The sequence below is a fragment of the Paracoccidioides lutzii genome (assembly GCF_000150705.2).
Source record: "Paracoccidioides lutzii Pb01 unplaced genomic scaffold supercont2.31, whole genome shotgun sequence".
Classification (NCBI taxonomy): Eukaryota; Fungi; Ascomycota; class Eurotiomycetes; order Onygenales; family Ajellomycetaceae; genus Paracoccidioides; species Paracoccidioides lutzii.
Genome location: NW_015440977.1, coordinates 119,990 through 140,675, shown reverse-complemented (window position 1 = coordinate 140,675; position 20,686 = coordinate 119,990). Strand labels below are relative to the sequence as shown.

General features: G+C 46.6%; 6 protein-coding genes across 6 annotated transcripts; 4 read left to right on the top strand and 2 right to left on the bottom strand.

The window, feature by feature from the left end:
• Window positions 1-624: 624 nt before the first annotated feature.
• On the top strand, window positions 625-3,528 carry PAAG_08263 (C2H2 transcription factor (AmdA); the record flags this gene model as incomplete). Its single annotated transcript, XM_015846463.1, has 3 exons — window positions 625-772; window positions 901-955; window positions 1,077-3,528. 3 exons carry the CDS (start codon window positions 625-627, stop codon window positions 3,526-3,528), a joined length of 2,655 nt encoding a protein of 884 aa, XP_015701127.1.
• A 1,984-nt stretch (window positions 3,529-5,512) lies between these two features.
• PAAG_08262 (nucleoside transporter family) lies at window positions 5,513-7,093 on the top strand (the record flags this gene model as incomplete). Its single annotated transcript, XM_002789779.2, has 2 exons — window positions 5,513-5,715; window positions 5,851-7,093. The coding sequence occupies 2 exons, from the start codon at window positions 5,513-5,515 to the stop codon at window positions 7,091-7,093; spliced, it is 1,446 nt and encodes a 481-aa protein (XP_002789825.1).
• Window positions 7,094-8,137: 1,044 nt separating this feature from the next.
• PAAG_08261 (ATP-dependent permease MDL2) lies at window positions 8,138-10,811 on the bottom strand (the record flags this gene model as incomplete). The annotated part of the gene is made up of 3 exons (XM_015846462.1): window positions 8,138-8,737; window positions 8,815-9,450; window positions 9,519-10,811. 3 exons carry the CDS (start codon window positions 10,809-10,811, stop codon window positions 8,138-8,140), a joined length of 2,529 nt encoding a protein of 842 aa, XP_015701126.1.
• Window positions 10,812-11,356: 545 nt separating this feature from the next.
• Window positions 11,357-12,970, top strand: PAAG_08260 (Hsp90 co-chaperone Cdc37; the record flags this gene model as incomplete). The annotated part of the gene is made up of 2 exons (XM_002789777.2): window positions 11,357-12,348; window positions 12,439-12,970. 2 exons carry the CDS (start codon window positions 11,357-11,359, stop codon window positions 12,968-12,970), a joined length of 1,524 nt encoding a protein of 507 aa, XP_002789823.1.
• Window positions 12,971-14,972: 2,002 nt separating this feature from the next.
• On the bottom strand, window positions 14,973-16,421 carry PAAG_08259 (hypothetical protein; the record flags this gene model as incomplete). The annotated part of the gene is made up of 1 exon (XM_002789776.1): window positions 14,973-16,421. One exon carries the CDS (start codon window positions 16,419-16,421, stop codon window positions 14,973-14,975), a length of 1,449 nt encoding a protein of 482 aa, XP_002789822.1.
• A 3,150-nt stretch (window positions 16,422-19,571) lies between these two features.
• Window positions 19,572-20,310, top strand: PAAG_08258 (hypothetical protein; the record flags this gene model as incomplete). The annotated part of the gene is made up of 2 exons (XM_002789775.2): window positions 19,572-19,863; window positions 20,156-20,310. 2 exons carry the CDS (start codon window positions 19,572-19,574, stop codon window positions 20,308-20,310), a joined length of 447 nt encoding a protein of 148 aa, XP_002789821.2.
• Window positions 20,311-20,686: the final 376 nt, after the last annotated feature.

The window sequence follows — 20,686 nt, the reverse complement described above, 5'->3', positions numbered from 1 at the left end:
TGAGTTAGTTTCTGGTGGGGTTGCAGGGCGGCGGGGTATCTAAGATGCGACGGTTCGGGGTGTCAATCAGGCCCCACTGAGATGAAAGTGGAGCAGTTGCTTTTTAAGTTCTTGGTAAAGTCCGCTTAGTAGATCTGCGGTTTTCCAAGTCAAGAGGGGAAATCATCATATATCACAAAGAATATATCCCCCATCAATATCAAGATTATGAAGTTCTTTATAAAAGATGTAGTTATCTGGGTGTGAGGACACGCTGCAGTAAATAACGTGACGTGACATCTCACACCAGGCAGCACTTCCCCGCAAACAACCTCCTCCCCCCCCGCCTTTGAGAGAGATGACGCCGGCCATTGGTGGAAGGAAGATTCTCAGGTTTAACAAGCTCAGCAACAATCACTCCACGGGCTGCTTGAGAGAAGACACATGGGGCAATGCTGGACATGGCCCTGCGATTTCTTCTTCCTCTCAGTGTCTAGCAGCAAGTAGCAGTAACTAATGTATGCTGCTGCTAGTTAACCCCGCCCCTTCTCCATCCCCTGTATATCCCAATCTCAGCCCCTCCCCCCCCCCCCCCCCCCCCAGCAAAGCTTCCCCAAGTAACTTATAGAATCATCCTCCGTCTTCATGGTTGACTCTCCCGTAGCCAGCTGGGAGGTGCCGCAAGAGGAGAAGACACCCCGCGACACGGGCACGAAACCTAAACGCTTCCAATGCATGCGGTGTCAGACGCGCTTTGCACGACTCGAGCATCTTCAACGCCATGAGAGAATACGTGAGCACACTGTCTTTTCTATAGGATTAATACAAGCTATAAATAAATATAGCTCGTATTATGTGTTTTGTCTGGAGATGTGAAGACGGAGTTGACTTTGTGGTACTGTAACTGTATTCGTTTTCTAGATACCCAGGAAAAGCCCTTTTGCTGTCAGTTATGTGACCACCGGTTTACCAGAAGGTAAAATTTTATACCCTACCTATCGAAATCTTAGAGCTAGGTGATGAACTCCCGATAGATCTTGGAGGGATAAATATCTATAGTTGCTCACGGATTTTTGCTGATTTATTTACTCACTTAGTGATCTCTTGATCAGACACCAACGTCTTTCACACAACAAGGACGGGTCTCGGAAAAAGAACCCACACACTCCCAAGACGAGGAAGTCAGCGGCCAGGAAGCTAAATGCCTCTCATTCCACTCCTGCGCCATATCTGTCCCCATCCCCGATCGTTGAACCTCCGCTATCAGTGGAGGATGGGGATGTACGAACACATCCAGCTGGTGACGTGCATCCACCTATTTCCATGCAAGCAATCATCGACGCCGGCAAACACTCTCTGGCCACACTGACAATGGCCGCTGAGCATGTAGCGCTCGAAATGCCTGACCAAATCGCCGATACGAACACACAGACGAACCGTTGTTTTCATTCAATCACAGTCCCAGAAAATGCTAAATCCAGCAACAACTTCAGAAAAGAGCCAGTTTCCAAGCCACCAGAGCAGTCTGTGGTTATCGACTCCTGTGGTGTTAACGTGGACTTTGAGACTTCCCTTGCTGAGCTTGCGCTAGTCCTGAATAACGGTGTGCTCTCATCGCACCATTTTGAAGCAATTGTTAGAATGGAGCAGCCGACGCTGTTTTTTGCGCCGGAATTTTCAGATCATCCAGGAAAACTTGGGGCAGGTCTCCCACGGCAAGCTGCAGCCCATTACAAACAGAATTCCGATCAGACAAACAAAACTTGCCCCGCTTCCTGGTTCCGGCCATGGCTTCCATCTCCATTGCCTAAAGAACGGAGCTCGAAGCGTCAAACTGGGCATACCATTCCATCGAAGACACCGTTGCCTGAGATTTCGCCTGATGCCATGCGAGATATTCAGTCAAGATTAAGTGAATTTTTCTCCGTAATACCTGCTGGGTTTCAGCTGCCTTCCCGTCTTGCACTGTCTCGTTACGTCGCTGGCTATATAAATGGTTTTCACGAGCATTTCCCGTTCTTGCATGTCCCCACAATGTCCGTCAGCAGTTGCTCTGTGGAGCTCATTCTCGCCATGGCCGCCTTGGGGACACAGTACTGTTTCGAGGACGAAAAAGCTATTGAGTTGTTTTATGCCAGTAAGAGAATCGGGATGGAGCGTATTAGGCGTAGAGAGGCCAAACTTGCGGCATTAAATCGTCACTCGAAGTCAGAATTGGCTTCTTCCGCCCATGTTATGGATGATGCTTCAACTTCCCACGGTTCGTATCGATCCCAATCCATGCCTGGACCATCTATCTTACTTCCGAAATCGCAACCTTCCCCACTGGTAGCACCAGACCGAGAAGATCTGATTCAAACAACCCAGGCGCTGTTAATATTAATGGCAATAGCAACGTGGGCAAAGCATAAGGAAATAGTCCGCGAGGCTCTTGCCCTCCAGAGCATGCTCTCTACTCTTGTCCGAGACGATGGCCTCCGAAGTCATCCCGTGCCCGATGATATCTCATGGGACGAGTGGATCCAAATCGAAACCAGAAAACGGACGAAATTCGCCGTATACTGTTTCTTCAACCTTCACTGCATCGTGTATAACATCCCTTCCCTCATCCTGAATTCTGAACTCAATCTTCAACTTCCCTGTAGCGCAGTAGAGTTCAATGCATCCAACCGGCTGAAATGGCTGGAGGCGAGAGGGAACGCTGGAGGTCCTCAAATAGATTTCCAGACTGCGGTTAGCCGCTTGTTCTCGCATGGCGGGCACGACATCATGGAACACAATTCATCGCTGGGCAATTACATTTTAATCCATGCGATAATCCAACATATATATTTCCTCCGTCAGTTTTATGGGGGTAGATTCGATGGCAATCACGATGTGGCACCGGATGATCTAGTAACTACCGAGAACGCACTGCGTAACTGGCAAACAGGCTGGAAATGCAATGTCGAATCACACCTCGATCCTCAGGATGCTAATGGGCCGACGGCATTCAACTCAACTGCGCTTCTGCAACTCGCCTATATTAGGTTGATTGTCGATACAGGCCCTGGACGGGCGCTGGATACTCGCGATCCGGTACAGATCGCCAGAGCGTTCGCTGCAAGCCCGCGCATCAAACGCACGCCGAATCTCATTCGAGCCGTCCTGCATTCCGTCCACAACCTGAGTATCCCCGTGAAAGTCGGAATTCGACTCATGTCGAGTACACAGTCATTCATCTGGTCAATTCAGCACTCTCTATGTTCCCTGGAATGCGCCTGTTTGCTCAGCAAGTGGCTGGAAGCGTTATTACTTCCTCATCCAGATCCGCCGGTGACGGAGGATGAGTGGCGGATAGCTGCACTTGTAAAAATGATGCTGGATGAAACGGAATTTGCTCCCGTGGAGAACAAGTCTTTTAATTCTGCCGTGATGATCAAGCAGATAAATTCAGGTGTGCTGCGGGTGTGGGCGAAGATTTTCGGAGGGGCGCAGACTTGGGCTATTGTTGATGTTATTGGGAGTTCGCTGAATGTGTATGCGGATATGATTGATGCAGATTGTTGATCACGCAGATTTTTGTGGTTCTTGGTAATATAAGTAAGGGAGGGGGCTTGGGGGATTGGCTGGAGAAGTCGTACATAGGGACAGGGTAAATCACTGTCGCAACATTCGTATGATTATATTTTTCTGGATACAATGATGGACACATGTAACTGCCGTGATCTTCTGACCAGCACCTTATGTGAGAGATGCATAGAACACTGGCGTTGATAGATGGCAAATATAGAGCATTAGCACAATTCATCTGGAAAAGCATGTGCCCTCCTTCGATTTCGACATTATTCGCCTTTCAGTAGCTCACGAATTATAATTAATGAAAATGGACCTATAATTCACAACTTGCATTGAGTAACATTTGTAAGTGCACGTGTGTGGCCAGCCGGTCACAGTACGACGATGTAAGAATCCATGGATGCCCAACGGAAACTGTCCACGCGCTCAACGCAAGACCATTTCTTCTTTGCATGAAGAAACATTTCATGCGCCTGGAAGTTGGGATGGTTCGGAAGACGGACCGTGACGCAGTAGATGAAAGATAGTTATCGTGTCAGATCTATGGTTTGGTCGATGAAACCCACCCACCCGCTATGCTGGCACTGATTTCGAAACGCAGCATAAACGTGACAGCCCATATTAATGGAGACTGAATAATACTGATTAAATATGTAGCCTATTGTTGTCATGTTTGCAGCAACGTTGATACGTTCCTTTTTGTTTTCCCCCCTTTTCTTCATTGGGGATAATGGGTGGTGGGCAGCTTTTGTTTATTCATTTTGGAGGTGCGAATTGTCAAATTTCCCCATGGGTTCTGCACATATACAGTATATTTATTGCGGACCACATCAGGGAATGCCATGACCTCCCTTGATATACTTTGCCATCAGGCTTGGGGTAGTGGTCAGCTAGCCGGGTGGTCATCTTCAGCGGTCTTTGAATGTTTCAGCCCGATGGAATCATCCAGCCTGCAAATTCAGTTCATTCAAAAGGAAAATTATCTTCTCATGAATAACTGCATATACCAGTGCCATTATCACTGCACTGCCTGTAGAACGACATACCGCCTTTGCAGTCATCGGCCTCTGACGAAGGAATGCCTGAACACCATGTTTCACCCGGGGGCCATCTCCTCAGTCAGCAGTGAATCAATAAATAATATAGCAGATAGAACTATTCGCTAAGGCCAAAGTATGAACTAATTAAGCCATCAGAGAGGCTGAGAATGTAATGGGAAACATCTTAGATCATGATCTTGCGCCACAAGAGAATCATGGGGTAGGTTCGAGGAGGGGTTAAGGGAGTGATTATACGCACGAGGTCGAAGACGAAGGTGAATCGTGATGGCCCAAGGAAGCCTGGTTCTGATGGTCTTTTCCTTTCTTGCACACATTATTCTCTTATTGGAGCTGGAGCTGGTGACGGGAATAAGATCCCAACGTTTGGAAGCTTTGGGATGATGCAGACTTGCACCGTAGTGACCTAACAGCAAAGATTAGTGAAGTGTCTCAGCTGGCTGGCACACGATGATTTTTCGAGGTTTCGCATGATGGATATAGATGCCATCCGCTTCACGCGCTGCTTTGCCACTTCTTCCACATCTCTACCTCAAGATGCATGCCAGTGACCTCCGTAGTTCGTAGGTATTGATGGAATGTTGAAATACGGGTTGAACGTCGCTAACTACGGCTGATTCGAGGGATTGATTGATAAGATTGTTAAACAATCCCATCATCCATGTGACTCGAAGCAGCACAACCCTCTACGTGCTATCTATCCCCCATTAGGAATGCCAACCTACATCGATCTCATCTTCCTGTTACTCCGTTATTTACTCCACAGACGCTTCGTGTTCACGGCGGGGATATAATAGTAACACCAGCGATATGCCCCGTATATATCCCGCTTCATTTTCAACCTCGCGATAATGCTTTAACTGCCGCCCTTCCCGCCAACCCGCTTGACTGTTCCCTTTCACCTGCTCCAGCTAACCATGCTGGAAAACCGCCTGAGGGGCCTGCTTGAACGGCGGCAGCAGTCCTACGAGCAACTGCGGGATGAAGCGGATGATGAGGTTATTGACCATGGCGTGCCGTGCAGTGACAGCGGGCTTCTGGAGGACTACGTGTCTTCACCTTTCTCATGGCTGGAGTATTCCATCTTCTTCTGGATGGGAATGAATATGCTTTGGGCTTGGTATGTTCACTTTCAAATATTGATTGTTTAATGATCTGCGACAACAGTTCTGCTGCTGCATAGAGCTATGCATATATATTATTTTTATATATGCATGTTCACGCGAAAGTCAGAAACTAATATCTGAACCCTTAGGAACATGTTTTTGGCCGCAGCCCCATACTTCCAGCTCCGCTTCGCATCCAACCCTTGGGTCAAGGCAAATTTCCAATCCTGCATCCTGTCCGTTTCCTCCATCGTCAACCTAGCTGCAGTGCTGGTCCTGGCAAAACTACAGATGAATGCCTCCTATCCCGGACGTATCACCTCATCTCTGATCCTCAACATGGTCATCTTCACCCTGTTGGCTCTGTCCGCCATTCTATTCCGCTCCGCCTCCGTCCCCATCTACTTCACCTTCCTACTTGTGATGGTTCTCGGTGCCAGTATTGCAACAGGGTATAATCAGAATGGTCTGTTCGCATATGCATCTGGGTTTGGACGGAGTGAATATATGCAGGCCATCATGGCAGGACAAGGCGTGGCGGGTGTTCTACCATGTATAGTCCAGATCCTCTCAGTCATCGCTGTGCCGGAGCAAAGTGAGGGTGTGAGCGACAAAGAGATGCAATACAAATCATCCAAATCCGCTTTCGCATTCTTCATCACCGCCACCCTCGTGTCCGCCATCTCCTTCCTCGCCTTCCTCTACCTCCACCGTCGCCAAAAGAAATTAACCCTCTTCAAAACCGCCATCCCCATCGGACCAAGTGACGAAGAGCCCGAATTCTCTACAACAAATATCACCACCACCACCACCACCACCACCAAAGCCAGGGACTCAGTCCCTCTCTGGACCCTATTCCAAAAACTCCGCTGGATGGCACTGGCCGTCTTCCTATGTTACGCAATCACAATGGCCTATCCCGTCTTCACCAATCAGATCCGCAGCGTCAGAGACACGACGAACACGGGCCCGACACCCACCAAACCCCTCCCCCGCCTCTTCCAATCCCCCATCTTCATCCCCCTAGCCATCTTATTCTGGAACACCGGCGACCTCGTGGGCCGCCTCATCCTCCTCATCCAGCAAATAAACATACACCACCGCCCAGTACTGCTCTTCCTCTTCTCCGTCGTCCGCATCGGTTTTATCCCACTGTACATGCTGTGCAATATACACGGGCGTGGCGCCTGGATTAACAGCGACCTGTTCTACTTGGTTATCGTGCAGTTTCTTTTCGGTGTGTCGAATGGGTATATTGGCGCGTCATGTATGATGGGAGCAGGGGAGTGGGTGGATGTTGAGGAGAGGGAGGCTGCGGGTGGGTTTATGGGTTTTATGCTGGTGGCTGGGCTGACCTCAGGGAGTTTGTTGAGTTTTTCGGTTGCTAATTAGACCGGTGACCTATGTATTTGGGGGGGGGGGGGGGGATTCTTTTTCTGGGATGTCATTTATGTTTCCATGGCTGAGATTATGTTCTTGGACTTATGCTATTGCCTTTTTTGGGTTGTTTTCGGTTTCTGTTTCTTGATACCCACCCAAACTACCAGAACGTTTCGGATGATTGATGCTGAAGTAATATATAGAACGCTCATATCAACCCCTGAATCCACATGGGTTGCTTTGATGACTACTGTTAGAGTAGAGCAGAGGTACATGATTCCCATGAATATATCATGAAAATATATTAAAGAATATGCACATTCAATTAATAACACTGTCATTATAAGGGTTGAATTTATATCAAAGCCAAAAACACAAGTCTATTAGGTTTAAGAAATACATATTTCTCTATCTATACAGGTATATAAGTGGCTCAGAACAAATTCATAACGAAAGGGAAATTGGTAATGGAATAAAACAAAAGGGAAATTCATGATAAACGACTTAGTTTATCCCACATTCCCGTACAAGTCGAAAGGGGTGAAACATAAGGACGAGAGGGGAGAGTGGAGGGCAAGGGGAAGGGGAAGAAGAGGGAAGGGGGAAGAGGAAAAGGGTAGAGTTAATAATCAAACACATTGGGCGGGAGGTTTTTGATACCTGCCATATAACAATAGAATAGAATCGGTCGGTGGTGAATGGTATTCGTTGCATATTAGGGTGGTATAGTGAGTGTTGCTGGGGGATATGGGTATATATCTAGATATAATATATAAATGCATGAGGAAGCACGGTAAAATACCAAATATCATGCATCCATAGATGATGGAGGGAAAGAAAAAAGAGAAAGTTCAAGGGTATGGTTTAGCAAAGTCCTATGCGATGGAGGACGGGGTAAGATGGGCAGAGGATAAAGGAGAAACGAATCTATGGTCTTCAGGCCTTGAAGGACGAGACCACAGGATCGTGACCTTTGGGACGGGGAGGATAGGAGCTGGGGAACAAAGAGGAGGGAAGTGACACAGCAAGCAAAGAGTATTCACATTTGCTATCCATCTATTTTTCTTGGGACGGCTGTTGCTTAGAAGTAGCAATACTGGCCTCTATCCCAGCAGCCACAGCATATTTCTCCTTAGAAGCTCCCTCAGCAACGCCGTCCCTCTCAACAAGCTTCTCCGGCTCCGCATCACTATCATCATCATACTCCCCATAATCTTCCTCCCCTTCCTGCAGCATCTGCTGCAACTCCTCCTTCTCAGACGGCGGTCCCCTAACCACCGACTGCACAGCCCCCCCTTCAGAGCTCATCTGCCACTCCATAAGCTTCGTAAACGCGCCGTCCGGTCGCGCGCTCAGTTCCTGATACGAACCTTGCTCCGCAACGTGGCCGTCACCGCTGAGTACGATGATGGTGTCGGAGCGCTTGATGGTGGAGAGACGGTGGGCGATGCTGATTGTCGTATTGTTGCCGCGGAGTAACGCGGCAAGAGCGCTGTTGACCAGCGTCTCGGATTCGGCATCGAGGGCGGACGTGGCTTCGTCGAGGATGAGGATGTCTGGGTTTTTAATCAGGGCACGGGCGATGGCGATTCGCTGCTTTTGGCCGCCGGAGAGTTGAGCGCCGCGGGCGCCTACGTGTGTGTCGAGGCCATCGGGCTGAATCGAGAAACGAGTCTTGTATTAGTAAACCGGGTAGGTGGGAATGCTTGGAGAGGAAGGTAGATGTCACTTACGAAGTCACTGATGAATTGACAGTTGGCCTTGCGCGCCGCTGCGATAATTTCCGTCCTTGTCGCATGGGGCTTGCCGTAGGATATGTTCTCAGCGATAGTTCCAGAGAAGAGTACGGGCTCCTGCGCGACGACGCCGATTTTCCTTCGTAGAGACTTTGCATTCATTGAGGAGATGTCCTTCCCATCTATCAGGATCTGGCCTCTGGTAGGTTTGTAGAAGCGCAGTAACAAGGAGGCAATCGTGGATTTACCGCCCCCCGAGGGGCCGACGATTGCAACGTTGCTTCCTTGCGGAATCTCAAAGTCGAGGTCTTTAAATACAGTCACTGCGGGTCTGGTGGGATAACTGAAATCCAAATTCTTGAACCGGATCGCTCCCCTTGCCGAAACCACTTTATCTCCTACAGTAGGGGGAATAGTGGGATGGCGGTCTTGGAGCTCGAATAGTCGACTGGCAGCACCAACGCCCTTCATCAGTTCTGAATAGAAGCTGGACAAGCCAAACATGCTTGATCCAGCGTATGCTGCATACATGAGGAATGAAGTCAAGTCTCCAATGGAAATGGCCCCGGACTGGACCATTCCACCACCAACATAGAGTAAACTCAAAATCGTCATATTTCCCATCAAACCGGTCTGCAAAGATACAAATAGCTGTCAGCATATACCAGATTTGATGAAAATTAGTGATTAGAAGTACTCACGGTGCTAAAGAACGCTGCGCTAACGAGAGACTCTCTCTTTCCCAGCTCAAAAATTCTCCTGGTTTGCCTATTATATCGATGGACCTCCAAAATCTCTCCTGCAAAAGACTGACTTGTCTTCACATTTCCCAGACGCTCCTCCGCGATTTTGGTCAGGCTACCCAGGTTCTTCTGAATCTTGCGACTAATATTTCTGATTGATCTGCCGTATAAGAACGCTCCAAGGGACACTGGGGGTATCAGCAAAAGGAGAATGCTTGACAGCTTAAGACTGACAAAGGCCATCAGACCAAACCCAGCAACGCCACTAACAGCAGCCCTAAGTCCATCTGAAAGATTCTGCGTGATACTTTTGCCGACGATTATCGTATCCGAGCTTAGCCGGGAAATCAAGTCACCGACTCTGTTGGCATCGAAAAACTCCGCATCCTGCATAAAAGTACGTCTGAAGAGCTTAGATCTTAGTCGCGCAACAATACGTTCCCCCACAATCCGTAGAATTATAATACGACCACAGTTTGCAGCAGCACCCAACAAAAGAACACCGCCCAGGACACTGTAGAAGACGGGGAGTGTGAGGCCGAACAATTCATTGCCACCTTCAGGGCTGCTATGCGTTGCGATATCGAGAATCTTGCCGATGGAAAACGGAATCGACATGGTGATAGATGACGAGATGAGCAAGCAGAGTAACGCCATGGACAGGATTTTGGCCTCTGGACGGGCAATTTTCAATAACCGCCATATCTCGCGAAAGCCGAGCCTCTTCCCGCCCGCATCCTTTGATAATCTTGCGCTAAGGTTTAATTTCGCTGCTTGTGATGCCTTCTCCGTACGCTCAAATCCTCTATGTATCTCTTCTAGAGCGGTTTCTTGTTTCTTTTCTAGCTCTGTCTGCGGCTTCTGCGGCTTCCGCAGCTTTTTCGCGGGCTCCGGTTTGGCTTCTTTTCGCCGTGCTGTCGTAGAGGAGAGGAATCGGACCTGCTGAAGACAACCAGGTCCCACGATAGATGAAATAGTGACATGTATATTTGTTGCAGATGACTTTCGGATGTCTGGCTGCCGTAGGATGTCTGGTCGTTGGGTTACGATGGGGGCGTTCGACTGGTGACGTCTTAAGCCACCGCTAGCATCAAGCGATGGTCTCTGGGCATGGAAGGAGGTATAGTTAAATAAGGGAAGCGATCGCGATCCAAACTGAGCAATGCGACGTGAAGATGCTCGTGGAGTGAAGGCGGCAAGCAGCCCTGATCTGCGCATTTCGAGGAGCTGTCCAAGCTTCGAGCCACTCATTTAACCCATCAGTGAAGTGGGGAACCTATCGAGAGATAGAGACGGCAGGGAGTTCCATATTAGACAAAGGTGTGACGGCCAGGAGCAACACCAACTCAAGATTGAGAATATGTATAATATCGAATATTAATTGTATACCAGAGGGGGGCTAAATATTCGGCTTGATTGGGTTGTCTGTCGAAGAAAACCAAGAAAATCTTTTTAGACGGGTTGGGTTGACGTTGCGATGTTCGGAGAAGAGATTCGAATCACGGGGAATAATTTGTTCAACAGGTTTTGCGACAGTAAATAAAAACTGCGCCACTGGCCGTTGGGAGAGATAACTTAACACTACAACAAACTCGCTGTAAAAACTGCAAGACACGTACCGTATAGCTAACTGTCTGATATTATATCTTAATTTTACTGCTCTCGGCTGCTTATTCGTGCTTCTTGTTGTTCTATTCGGTCTGTCCCCGCATATCTATTACCCCAATTAACGACAAAAATTGCCCCTATATTCCCCAACCGTGCCCCGTCTGGCTTCTTGCTTCTTGTCAGCCAACATGGTTCTCGACTACAGCAAATGGGACGCCCTCGAGCTCTCTGACGACTCCGATATAGAAGTACATCCCAACGTCGACAAACGATCTTTCATCCGTGCAAAGCAGAACCAGATCCACCAGCAGCGCATTCAGCGTCACCAAGAAATCGAAACTCTCAAATACTCCCGCATCATAAATGATGGACTGCTGAAACGCATTGATGGCCTCATAGCCTCACTTAAGAGCCATGAAGGCAGCTCCAGGGCACCAGATGAACTGGTCTTCCAGGCCCTGATCGAGTCTGCCGGAGACCCTGGCGAAGATACTCCACCACCGGCTCCAGAAGATGTATTTCAGCAGGAAAAGGAGCAGCCGAAATATTCACAGATGATGGGGTCATTGGTAGACCAGGTGAAGAAAGAACTGAATGAATCGAAGCCGGAAGATCGATTCGAGGCATACATCAAGGGAGTGGAAGGACATAAGAATAGAGTATTGGACCTGCAGCAGCAGTTATTGGAGAAGCTGGATGCCCTAGAGAAAGAAGAGGCCAGCAAAATTACTAGTGACAGCATACACACCGGCTTCGATAGCTCATTTGTCAACAAATCCAAGCCTAAGCCTGCGCCATCAGAGAAGAAGAAAAAGAAGGAAACCGCCCCTTCCGTGGAATTGCTGAACCCCGGTGCCGCTGCTAACGGGGATGTGGGGGCCGTGTCCTCCGGAGCGGAAGCGGACGTCGAAGATGAGGAGGATGAGGACGACATCAAAGCCACCCCGCTGGCTAAGCAATTCGCCATGATCAAACTTGGAGACTACAGATCCTGCCTTCAGTTCATAGGAGATCACCCCGAAATTGTCACGGAACACAAGACAGATGAATTACTCATGGAAGCATTCGATGCCCAGCTATCAGGGAAGGAAGAATATGCCCGCCAATGCGTACATCAAGGCTTGCTGCTGCAATATTGCCGCTCCCTTGGCAGCGATGGGGTGGGTCTCTTCTTTAAGCGGTAAGATTTAAAAGCGCCTTCTTCCATAACATCTGCAGTAAGATACATATAGAGATCTATAGAGTCAAGATAACTAACTCATCCCAACAGCATAACAACCAAAGATCACCAAGCCTCAACACTATTCCACAACGACGTTAACGAAACCTACGGCAAGATAAAAGTCCGCGCCGCAGAACTAGCTAAGAATTCCTCCGACGGACCCGCCGAAGTCGAGCAAATCCAACTCCACGCCGTCGACCCGAATACGAAACTCAATATCAAAATCCCCACGCCGGGAAGCGCGGATCCCGAGTCCGTTAAGGCGCTGGAGATCTTCAATGCGTTCCCGCTGGAGTTGCAGAAGGCGCTCAAGTCTGAGAGTCTCGATGAGGTTAACAAGGTGCTTGGGAAGATGAGTGTAGAGGAGGCGGAAGATGTTGTGGAAAAGCTAGGGTCTAGTGAGATTTTAACGGTGGAGGAGGGGATTGTGGATGCAACGACGGAGGAGGGGAAGAAGTGGTTGAGTGAGATTGAGGGGGGGAAGGGGGTGGGGCAGGATGAGCGGGAGGGGGGGGTTATAGAATATGATAAGGTGATGGAGGTGGAGAAGAAAGGGGAGGTTGTTGGGGACCCTGAGTAAGCTGATCAGTGGGGCTGGTGGGAGAATTGTGTTGTCCAATCTCTTTTTCCATTCGTTTCTATGATTTGAAATGCCTTCATTTCATCGAGGTTGAAGAATTCTGAGTTCCTTTTTCTGTTGAAGTTGAGTCTTTCATTCTGTCTAGATTTTGGTTTTCCTTTTTTTTTTTTTTTTTTTTTTTTTTTTTTTGGTGAGCGAACGAGGGATGATTGCTGCGATTTGCTGCGAGATATTTTCGGATTTCATACCTCGGGATGTTAAAAGGTGGGAGCGGCAAAGGCATACCTTGGAGAGAAGAATTCTAAAGCTATGGAGGGACAACGAGACACGGTTCGTGGAATTACTAAGCCATCCAAAGTAGAGAACTACCCTTTAACAGGAGAGAAGGTGAGGAGGAGATGAAGGAAAGCAGTTGATGAAATGAGTATAGCTAGTTTCCCCTTTATTGTCATGTTATCTACATCCAATATCGTGTTCTAGGTCCGCTAATGACATATCTCTGCTCTCACTCCACTCATCACATCCAGTCGTTCAATACTTACTATTCTATACATGTCCGTATAAACTATTTGCATGATGATAATTCGCACTCAGCGAATAAAGAGCAAAAAGAATAAGAAATCAAAATATACAAAAACTCCCAATGCCAGAGCAAATCTCGTCATAAGATATTGTTTCATATCGTAGGAATAAAGCATTCGAAGAGAGGCAGAATATAAAATAATAATACAATGCACGAAGTGAAATAAATAGCACGTGAAATATAGTAAGTATCACATCATTTTGAAAGTAGATATGGGCGAATTCATCACATGAGGATGTGCCACGCTCTCTGGTTATGATGAAACATATGCCGCCCTGTAAAAAAGTATATATCAGAGGCAATTTTTAAAGATAAAAGAGAAACCAATCAATCGCCAGGTCGAATGCACCAGGGTATATCCAAGAATGTAAATACAAAACTGTGAAAAAAAACCCTTGAGAAGACAGCTTGTCTATCTCTATAGTTCCATCGCATCAAAAAAAAATAAAATAAAATAAAGTCGCCAAAACCGAACAGAATGAAAAAAAGAAAAATGCATAATGACAAGGAAGAATATGGTAACTATAAAAGTGTTGCTAGAGTGAGAAATGAAAAGAGTAAAAATATGACATTGTCCGGTTGTCAGAACTTCAATAATGCAAAACAAAGAACGCTCCGGAGCCCGCCCGAAAAAAAGCTAAGAAAAAATAAAATAAATAAAATAAACCGATGAAGGCAGAATGCTGTCTAATTCTATACACGCCATGCCAATGAAGCTGCTGAAAAACAAAATCCCCTCTCCTCCCCCCCCCCCCCCCCAAATATATATATATATATAAAATAAAAAGGAAAAATAAAAATTAAATAAGGAAAAGAAAAGGATGGACATGACAACATGGATGCTACTTTTCGCACCCATTTACCGTAACATTTCAACGCTGAAAAGAAGGAAAGTCTGTATGGTAGGTATCCGTCACTTTCTGCGCTTCCGCATATACCGGGAGGGGGGTGCCCCAGTCATTCTGTGCAGGCACGCTTGGTGATCTTGACCCGTCTCTTTTCAAAACGGAATAAGGATTGTTGCGGTAATGATTTTTGCATTGTCCATATCCGTCCCAAAATCACCATCCTTTTTCAGTCATTCACAAAAGCCGACGTGTTTGACCAACATATATACCTGTCGCAGTCAGGCCAATCGTATATGGGAGACTGAAATAGGGACCATGCGGGAGAGCGCTAGGGATCTGCAGGACACGGAAAACAATAAGTTTTCCCCAGCTTTGCGAACAAAGATTGCTGCGATCTTGATTAAAATGAAGCATTGCGCAAGAGTCCAATCCAACCACGCACAATTTCCCGTCCTCTTCGATGCCAACACATGGTCGTGTTAGGACGTTATTTCCGGGCGCAAAAGAAGAAAACACAGACAAAGAATGAAAATCCAAAAGGTAATAATGGGATTCCATTCAAAGATTTTGTTTATCCTATCTGCGCCATGAACTGCCCGATCTTCTCGCAAAGCTTCGGCTTATCATTCCAAGGTTGGAACTTGCCCTCCATCTCGCAAGCGGTAGTCCTCAACTCCCCCCAAAGTCTCCGCTCGATATCAAAACCGACTTTGGCAATCATTTCGCGCGCAGGACCCCACATTCGCTGTGGCTTGCCCTCGCCATCCCACGCCAGTCCCTTCTCACCAAAGACGCTCATTGGGTCTAGTTTTGGCAGGTTGGCGTGGCAAGTGATGAATGATTCGGGAGGAGAGCTGGGTTTGTCGCTCCAGCCGTAGACTTTGCCCTTCGGGATCTTGAAGTCCCATATCGGATTGACTTGGAGGATCACGCCGCCTTCCCAGTCCCCGTTGGGTTTTCGGTAGCCGAATACGGCTGGTCCGGTGGAGACGGCGTAGAATGGGAGATTCAAGATCATGGCGGGGGCAATGAAAGTTTCTTTGTCTCCTTCACCTGGGTGACCCTGAGATAGTAAGAGATAGTAATGCGACGGGCCATAGAAGTTGTAATAAGCTGATAGCAGGAGCATTTTCGCGTGGGATTTCTTGGATACAAGGACCTGGCCAGATTCTGTGGATGCGTGGCTAAATCCCGTTGGGACTTTTTGGGATGAGACTTCGAAGAATGAAGGATGATAGGTAACTTGCCAGAAGTCGGGCCAGGTAACCATGCCTGTTGAAATGAAGGGATCTGAGTCGAATAGGTGGATTGGGTTGTGCATGGGGAAAGCATCCGCGTCGAGGAAGAGTACCTGCTCGAAAGAGGAGAAAAGGAGTGAGAAGATCTTGAATTGGTATTTCTTTAGACCCTCGTCTAACGGTGAGAAATCCAAGATTTCTGCCAGGATGACGCATTTCGCGTTCATTGAAGGCAGAAGGACGCCGCAGACGTATTCATCGTATTCACTTTTGTCCGCCACGAATATTTCAGCAGGCAAGTCTGAGCCTGTCTTCCGCAGCATATGCAGCGAGGTAACTAGTACGGGAAGATATTTCCCCCCTGCGGTAGACACAATACCCTTTGTGCCCGGAGTGTACTGCAGTCTAGGCGCTGTCGAGTCTGAAAGAAAGCTGGTAAATAGCAAGTGGGCCTTCTTCAATATCTCCCTGTCCTCCCTGTCCACGATAATATGTTCCGGTAAGGTGACATTCTCTATCTGATCGGGCTTGAAGCCAATTGCGGCGGGATGGTCTTCTATCCGTCTAGGCGACTTGCAGTGCGGTTCAGCAGCCTTTAAGATCTCATGGAAGGTCACCCAGAACTCGCCGTGTTTTGCGGTGGTCGGAATGCCATTTTGAATTGATTCTGAGGAATCGTTGTCTGCGGAGGAGGAGGAGACGGTTCTGCGGAGGGTGAAGTAGAGGAAGAGGGCGATAAGAACCAGCGGAAAAGTTCGCCGATACCTCGGACCTTGCACCATGTTGATATGATGACTACGCGAGAATTCCTCCGTCTGTCAAGGAGGACGGCTGAAGGAAAAGATTGTCCCGGCAGCCGGGGCTGAGGGAGACAGGGGAGCAGGGAAAAGGCAAAAGGAAAAAGAGGAAAAGGGGACATGTGAAGGAAGAGGAGAGGTTGGTGAAAACAGGCGGCGGTTGAGATACAAAAAAGCCGGGCAGCATTTATAGATCACGTGATATGCACCACGACCGCCCCTTGGTACGCGGGCATTGTTACTTCAGCTGAACATAGATGTAATGGAATGGATGGGTTGATGTATTCGAGGAAAATATGAACAACATATGTGTTCAAAGCCTGATTTTCAGCTCTCCCGATATTGTACGGGAGGTGTCAGTCAGTTCATCTGGGCTTCTGTAAAATTTGTCTTTTTGATGGAAGGCGGGCATGGATGCGATGCGATCTCCCCTACACTAGTCTGGGCCGTTTGGTTGTTTCTGGGAGGCAGAAATCCTTGTGTTCATGCCAGAACTTGAATTGTTGCTGAGGGAGTCAAGGGTCAAAATTCAAGGTGTGTTTGACGGAGCGCGCAGTGAATAACAAGAGCAGGACCTGACAGTCATGAATGGGAATCCCAGCCCTTGCAAGGTCGCTGACTGACGAGGAAACACCACGCAGCTACACAGCTGTCAGGGGCTATACCTGGTTCTTAGTGAATCCACTACAATGTAGCTTGCTGCATCTGGCATTACGCGCCACTATCAAGGAACGATGGTTATATATCACCAAGTCACCTGTTTCTGTGGCAATGGGCTTAAATATCCTTAACTCAAGGAGGTGTCTCTCATCCTGATCCTAACCCCAATCCCTGATTTTAATTCCTGGTCCTGCTGGTCCATCCACCCGTCGTTCCGTGGGTTTATACAGCCCAGTTCGAAGGTTGACTGAATAATGGCCCGCCCCTTAACAGGGCTAACTGCATACGTCTGAGAACGTCTCCTATCTCAACCTTGGAAAGTTTCTCAACCTCCTCACCTTCGAAAGAATTCCTCCTAATTACATCCTCTCACTTTATCGTACTTCAGGCCACGAACAGCTGACTTATCACTATTACGTCTTAGTTAATACACACTGATCAATGCGGTCAGCTTAGCGCGCATTGATCAAGTGAATGTGTAACTAACTAGGCTGGTTTTTGAAAGCCAAACCATCCCAGGATCATTATTGTCTGCACTCCACATAACGTTAACTAATCCACCCGCAAGCGAGCAGCCCATCCAAAAATATTTTTCCATCTCCTAACTCATCCAACTTCAACACGCAATTAAGCCACCAATTCGCAATAAAAATACTAGAAACTCCATAGAAATAGAGGAAAGACTTGAACTCAGAATAAATCTCCTCTATTTCTAAAGCTGCACACCTTTTTGATGTGCCATACTCTACTCTAGACCGTAGATTTTAAGTTAGGGATGTGAGTTTATGTATATATATTCAAATAAATTAACCAATTCTGAGTAGAATGTGCTAGTTAACTGGTTCAGTGAGATTTTAATCTAGCTAAAATAAGAACGCCTCTTTTAGCTGGTATTTATTGAGAATATGATTAATCATTTTTCTTTCTTATTCTATATTTATTTCATCTCCTTTATATATTGATCAGAACTAGATCTGTTAAGTCAAGTAAAGACTGTAAAGTTATTTAACAGCTAAATATTCATTCGACTTTGAACTTCTACTCTCACAAATCGTTAATTTAACAACTCTTGTCGGTTGCATAGGCAGTTAAATAAGGCCAAAAATCTGATAAGACAAAGCCTTGAGAATCTCTTTCAGAGCTTGGTGAAAGGTCTTTTATCAGATTTTCAAGATCTATAAATACATCATAGTTAAATGTCAAAGATCTAAACGCAGAATTCAACATAGAGGAGGTCTAGCCAGGGAAGAGGCTGCAACAGATCATTGTTCTGTTCGTTGCGTCTGTTAAACAGCCAGTCATTCAATTCCTCATTCCCAAGGCCTCAGGGGGTCGGTCTATGCCGCGCTCACGAGCACTACCACAGTGCAGCAATTGCAATACACTCCGGCATAGAAGAACACATAATCCTATAATAATAAAATAATGCAATATAATTCATGGTTGTTCGAGCGTAGATATTTCAGGTTAAAATCCAGCTGGTTGGAATTCGGGAGATTTGGCTGCTCGCTCAGGGGCCGATTACATAACCAGATCTCCATGTGAACTAACTAGTTAACTGGTAAGTTAGTTCATCGGTAAGTGAGCCACACCAGTCAGCGAGCCACTCTCTAAAACGCGACGTGTTAGTGAACACTAACATAGTTGTCAACCACATGAGATAAAGCTTCTTGTCAGGGAGGAAGAATTTTACTGATATTCCTCATTTTATTCCTACTCATGAGATTGATGACTGTCTCACAATGTGAATCTTTGTCTAAAACTCAAAAATTGAGCTTTACAAAGGCGTCAATCTTTGTCCAACATATATTATATCCGTGGATGAATGAGGTCAACTCCTCTGAGTTGATACCGTGTGAGAAATGGCTTATATTCTCCTTGTCAGTTAAGATGATTCAACTACTGCAATTATAGTTAGTAAATACTGAGTTCAATGATTGATTAGTTGATATGAAAAGCTCAAAATCAAGTTTTCTGAAAAGTATGCTTATCAGTGAGCTTTATATGAGAATTCAAAAGTTATTTATGAATGATTTTGATTTGTGAAGAATGTTATTGCCAAGTATGAGATAGTGAAGAAGGATGTATAACTTTGATGATGAGAATGAGTTTCAGATGAGTGTTATTGAAATACAAAAAGTGATTGCTAGATCTGAGAAAACTAGCTATCTAAATCTTATCTAGTCAGGAAATTGAAAATGAGTACAAATCATCTTCAAATACAAGATGCATCAGAGTTGCTAGTATAAGAATATGATATTACTGTATGACTGAGTAATTGGAGTCAGTGAGAATGGCTGAACAAATAATAAGCTGGGACTAAAATGACTTGAAGAGGTGTTTAACAAAGACACTTAGATGTGCACGCACAGTTGATCAATATTGATTCTTGATTCTTGATGGACATGAAAGTCATAAATAGTACTGCTGAATTTGATACACTCTGTACTGAGAACAAGATTATTTCACTCTAACATGCCATCTCATAGTCATTGGATGTTGGACAAGCAATCAAAAAGACTAAACTTGGCATCAATCATATTAACAAGGAGTAGTTTTCTGGCCCAGAATGCTACTCAGCTGGAGCACCAGACTGATGCAATCAACAAGTACATCAGCCACTGGACAAAGAGCTCACTCAAACCTACCAATCTAGCTCTGAACCAGTTGGTCAAGGGGTGCCAAATGGCAATGCATAGTGCTGCTCTTTTGACAAAGGAAAACAAGGAATTTAGAGCTGCCAATGAGAAACAAAAGAGAAAGGGTCGTACTTATATAGATAGCATTTTAAATGTGAATCGTGCACACAGAAGCAATCAAGAGCTGGAAAGGGGGTAGTTAGAGACTTTCAATCCTCAATCATGAAAGCGAGCCATACAACGATGTAGTCTATGTGGTACTCTAGGACATACAGCCCGTTGTGAGTGAGTGAGTGAGTGAGTGAGTGAGTGTGTGTGAGTGTGAGTGAGTGTGTGTGTGTGTGTGTGTGTGTGTGGCTCGCGGACTGATGAGGGGGCTCGCTGACTACGTTAGTGTTAGTTAAACTGACTACTAACTAGTTGCAATAAATCGTCGGTCTCTCTCCCGGCTCACCAAAAAAGAACCAAGACGCTTTGCCTACGACACCACAAGCGCCATGGTTATTTTATCAAGCCCTGACCAAGCAACTCCCCACATCCTGAGACCTGATGTGGACTCCCTTGCGCAAGCCTAGCCAGATGTGTTCGGGTCTGGCGCCTATGTTTTGCTTGCATCAGGTATTTTGGCTGACTATGAACTGGGACTCGGGGACAATGAGGACTGACTGCCCTTCAGTATCTTGTGGCAACTTTGTCCCGTTCCTTTTCCTCCAATGAAATAAAAATGGGGAATGCAATAGCATGCTGGGAAGACTCCCGGTCCCGGACTTTTTATTATTTCAATTCTTTTATATTCCCTTTTTTTTAAAAAAAATATTTTTTTTTTAAAAAAAAGGGAGACGATCCCACTCAGCAAGCTGAAGATAACCCCCCCCCCCCCCCCCCCCCTATGGATGATCAAAAAGGGGGGCTCTCCCTTAATGGCCTGGCCCTCTCTTTCCTCGACCTTGG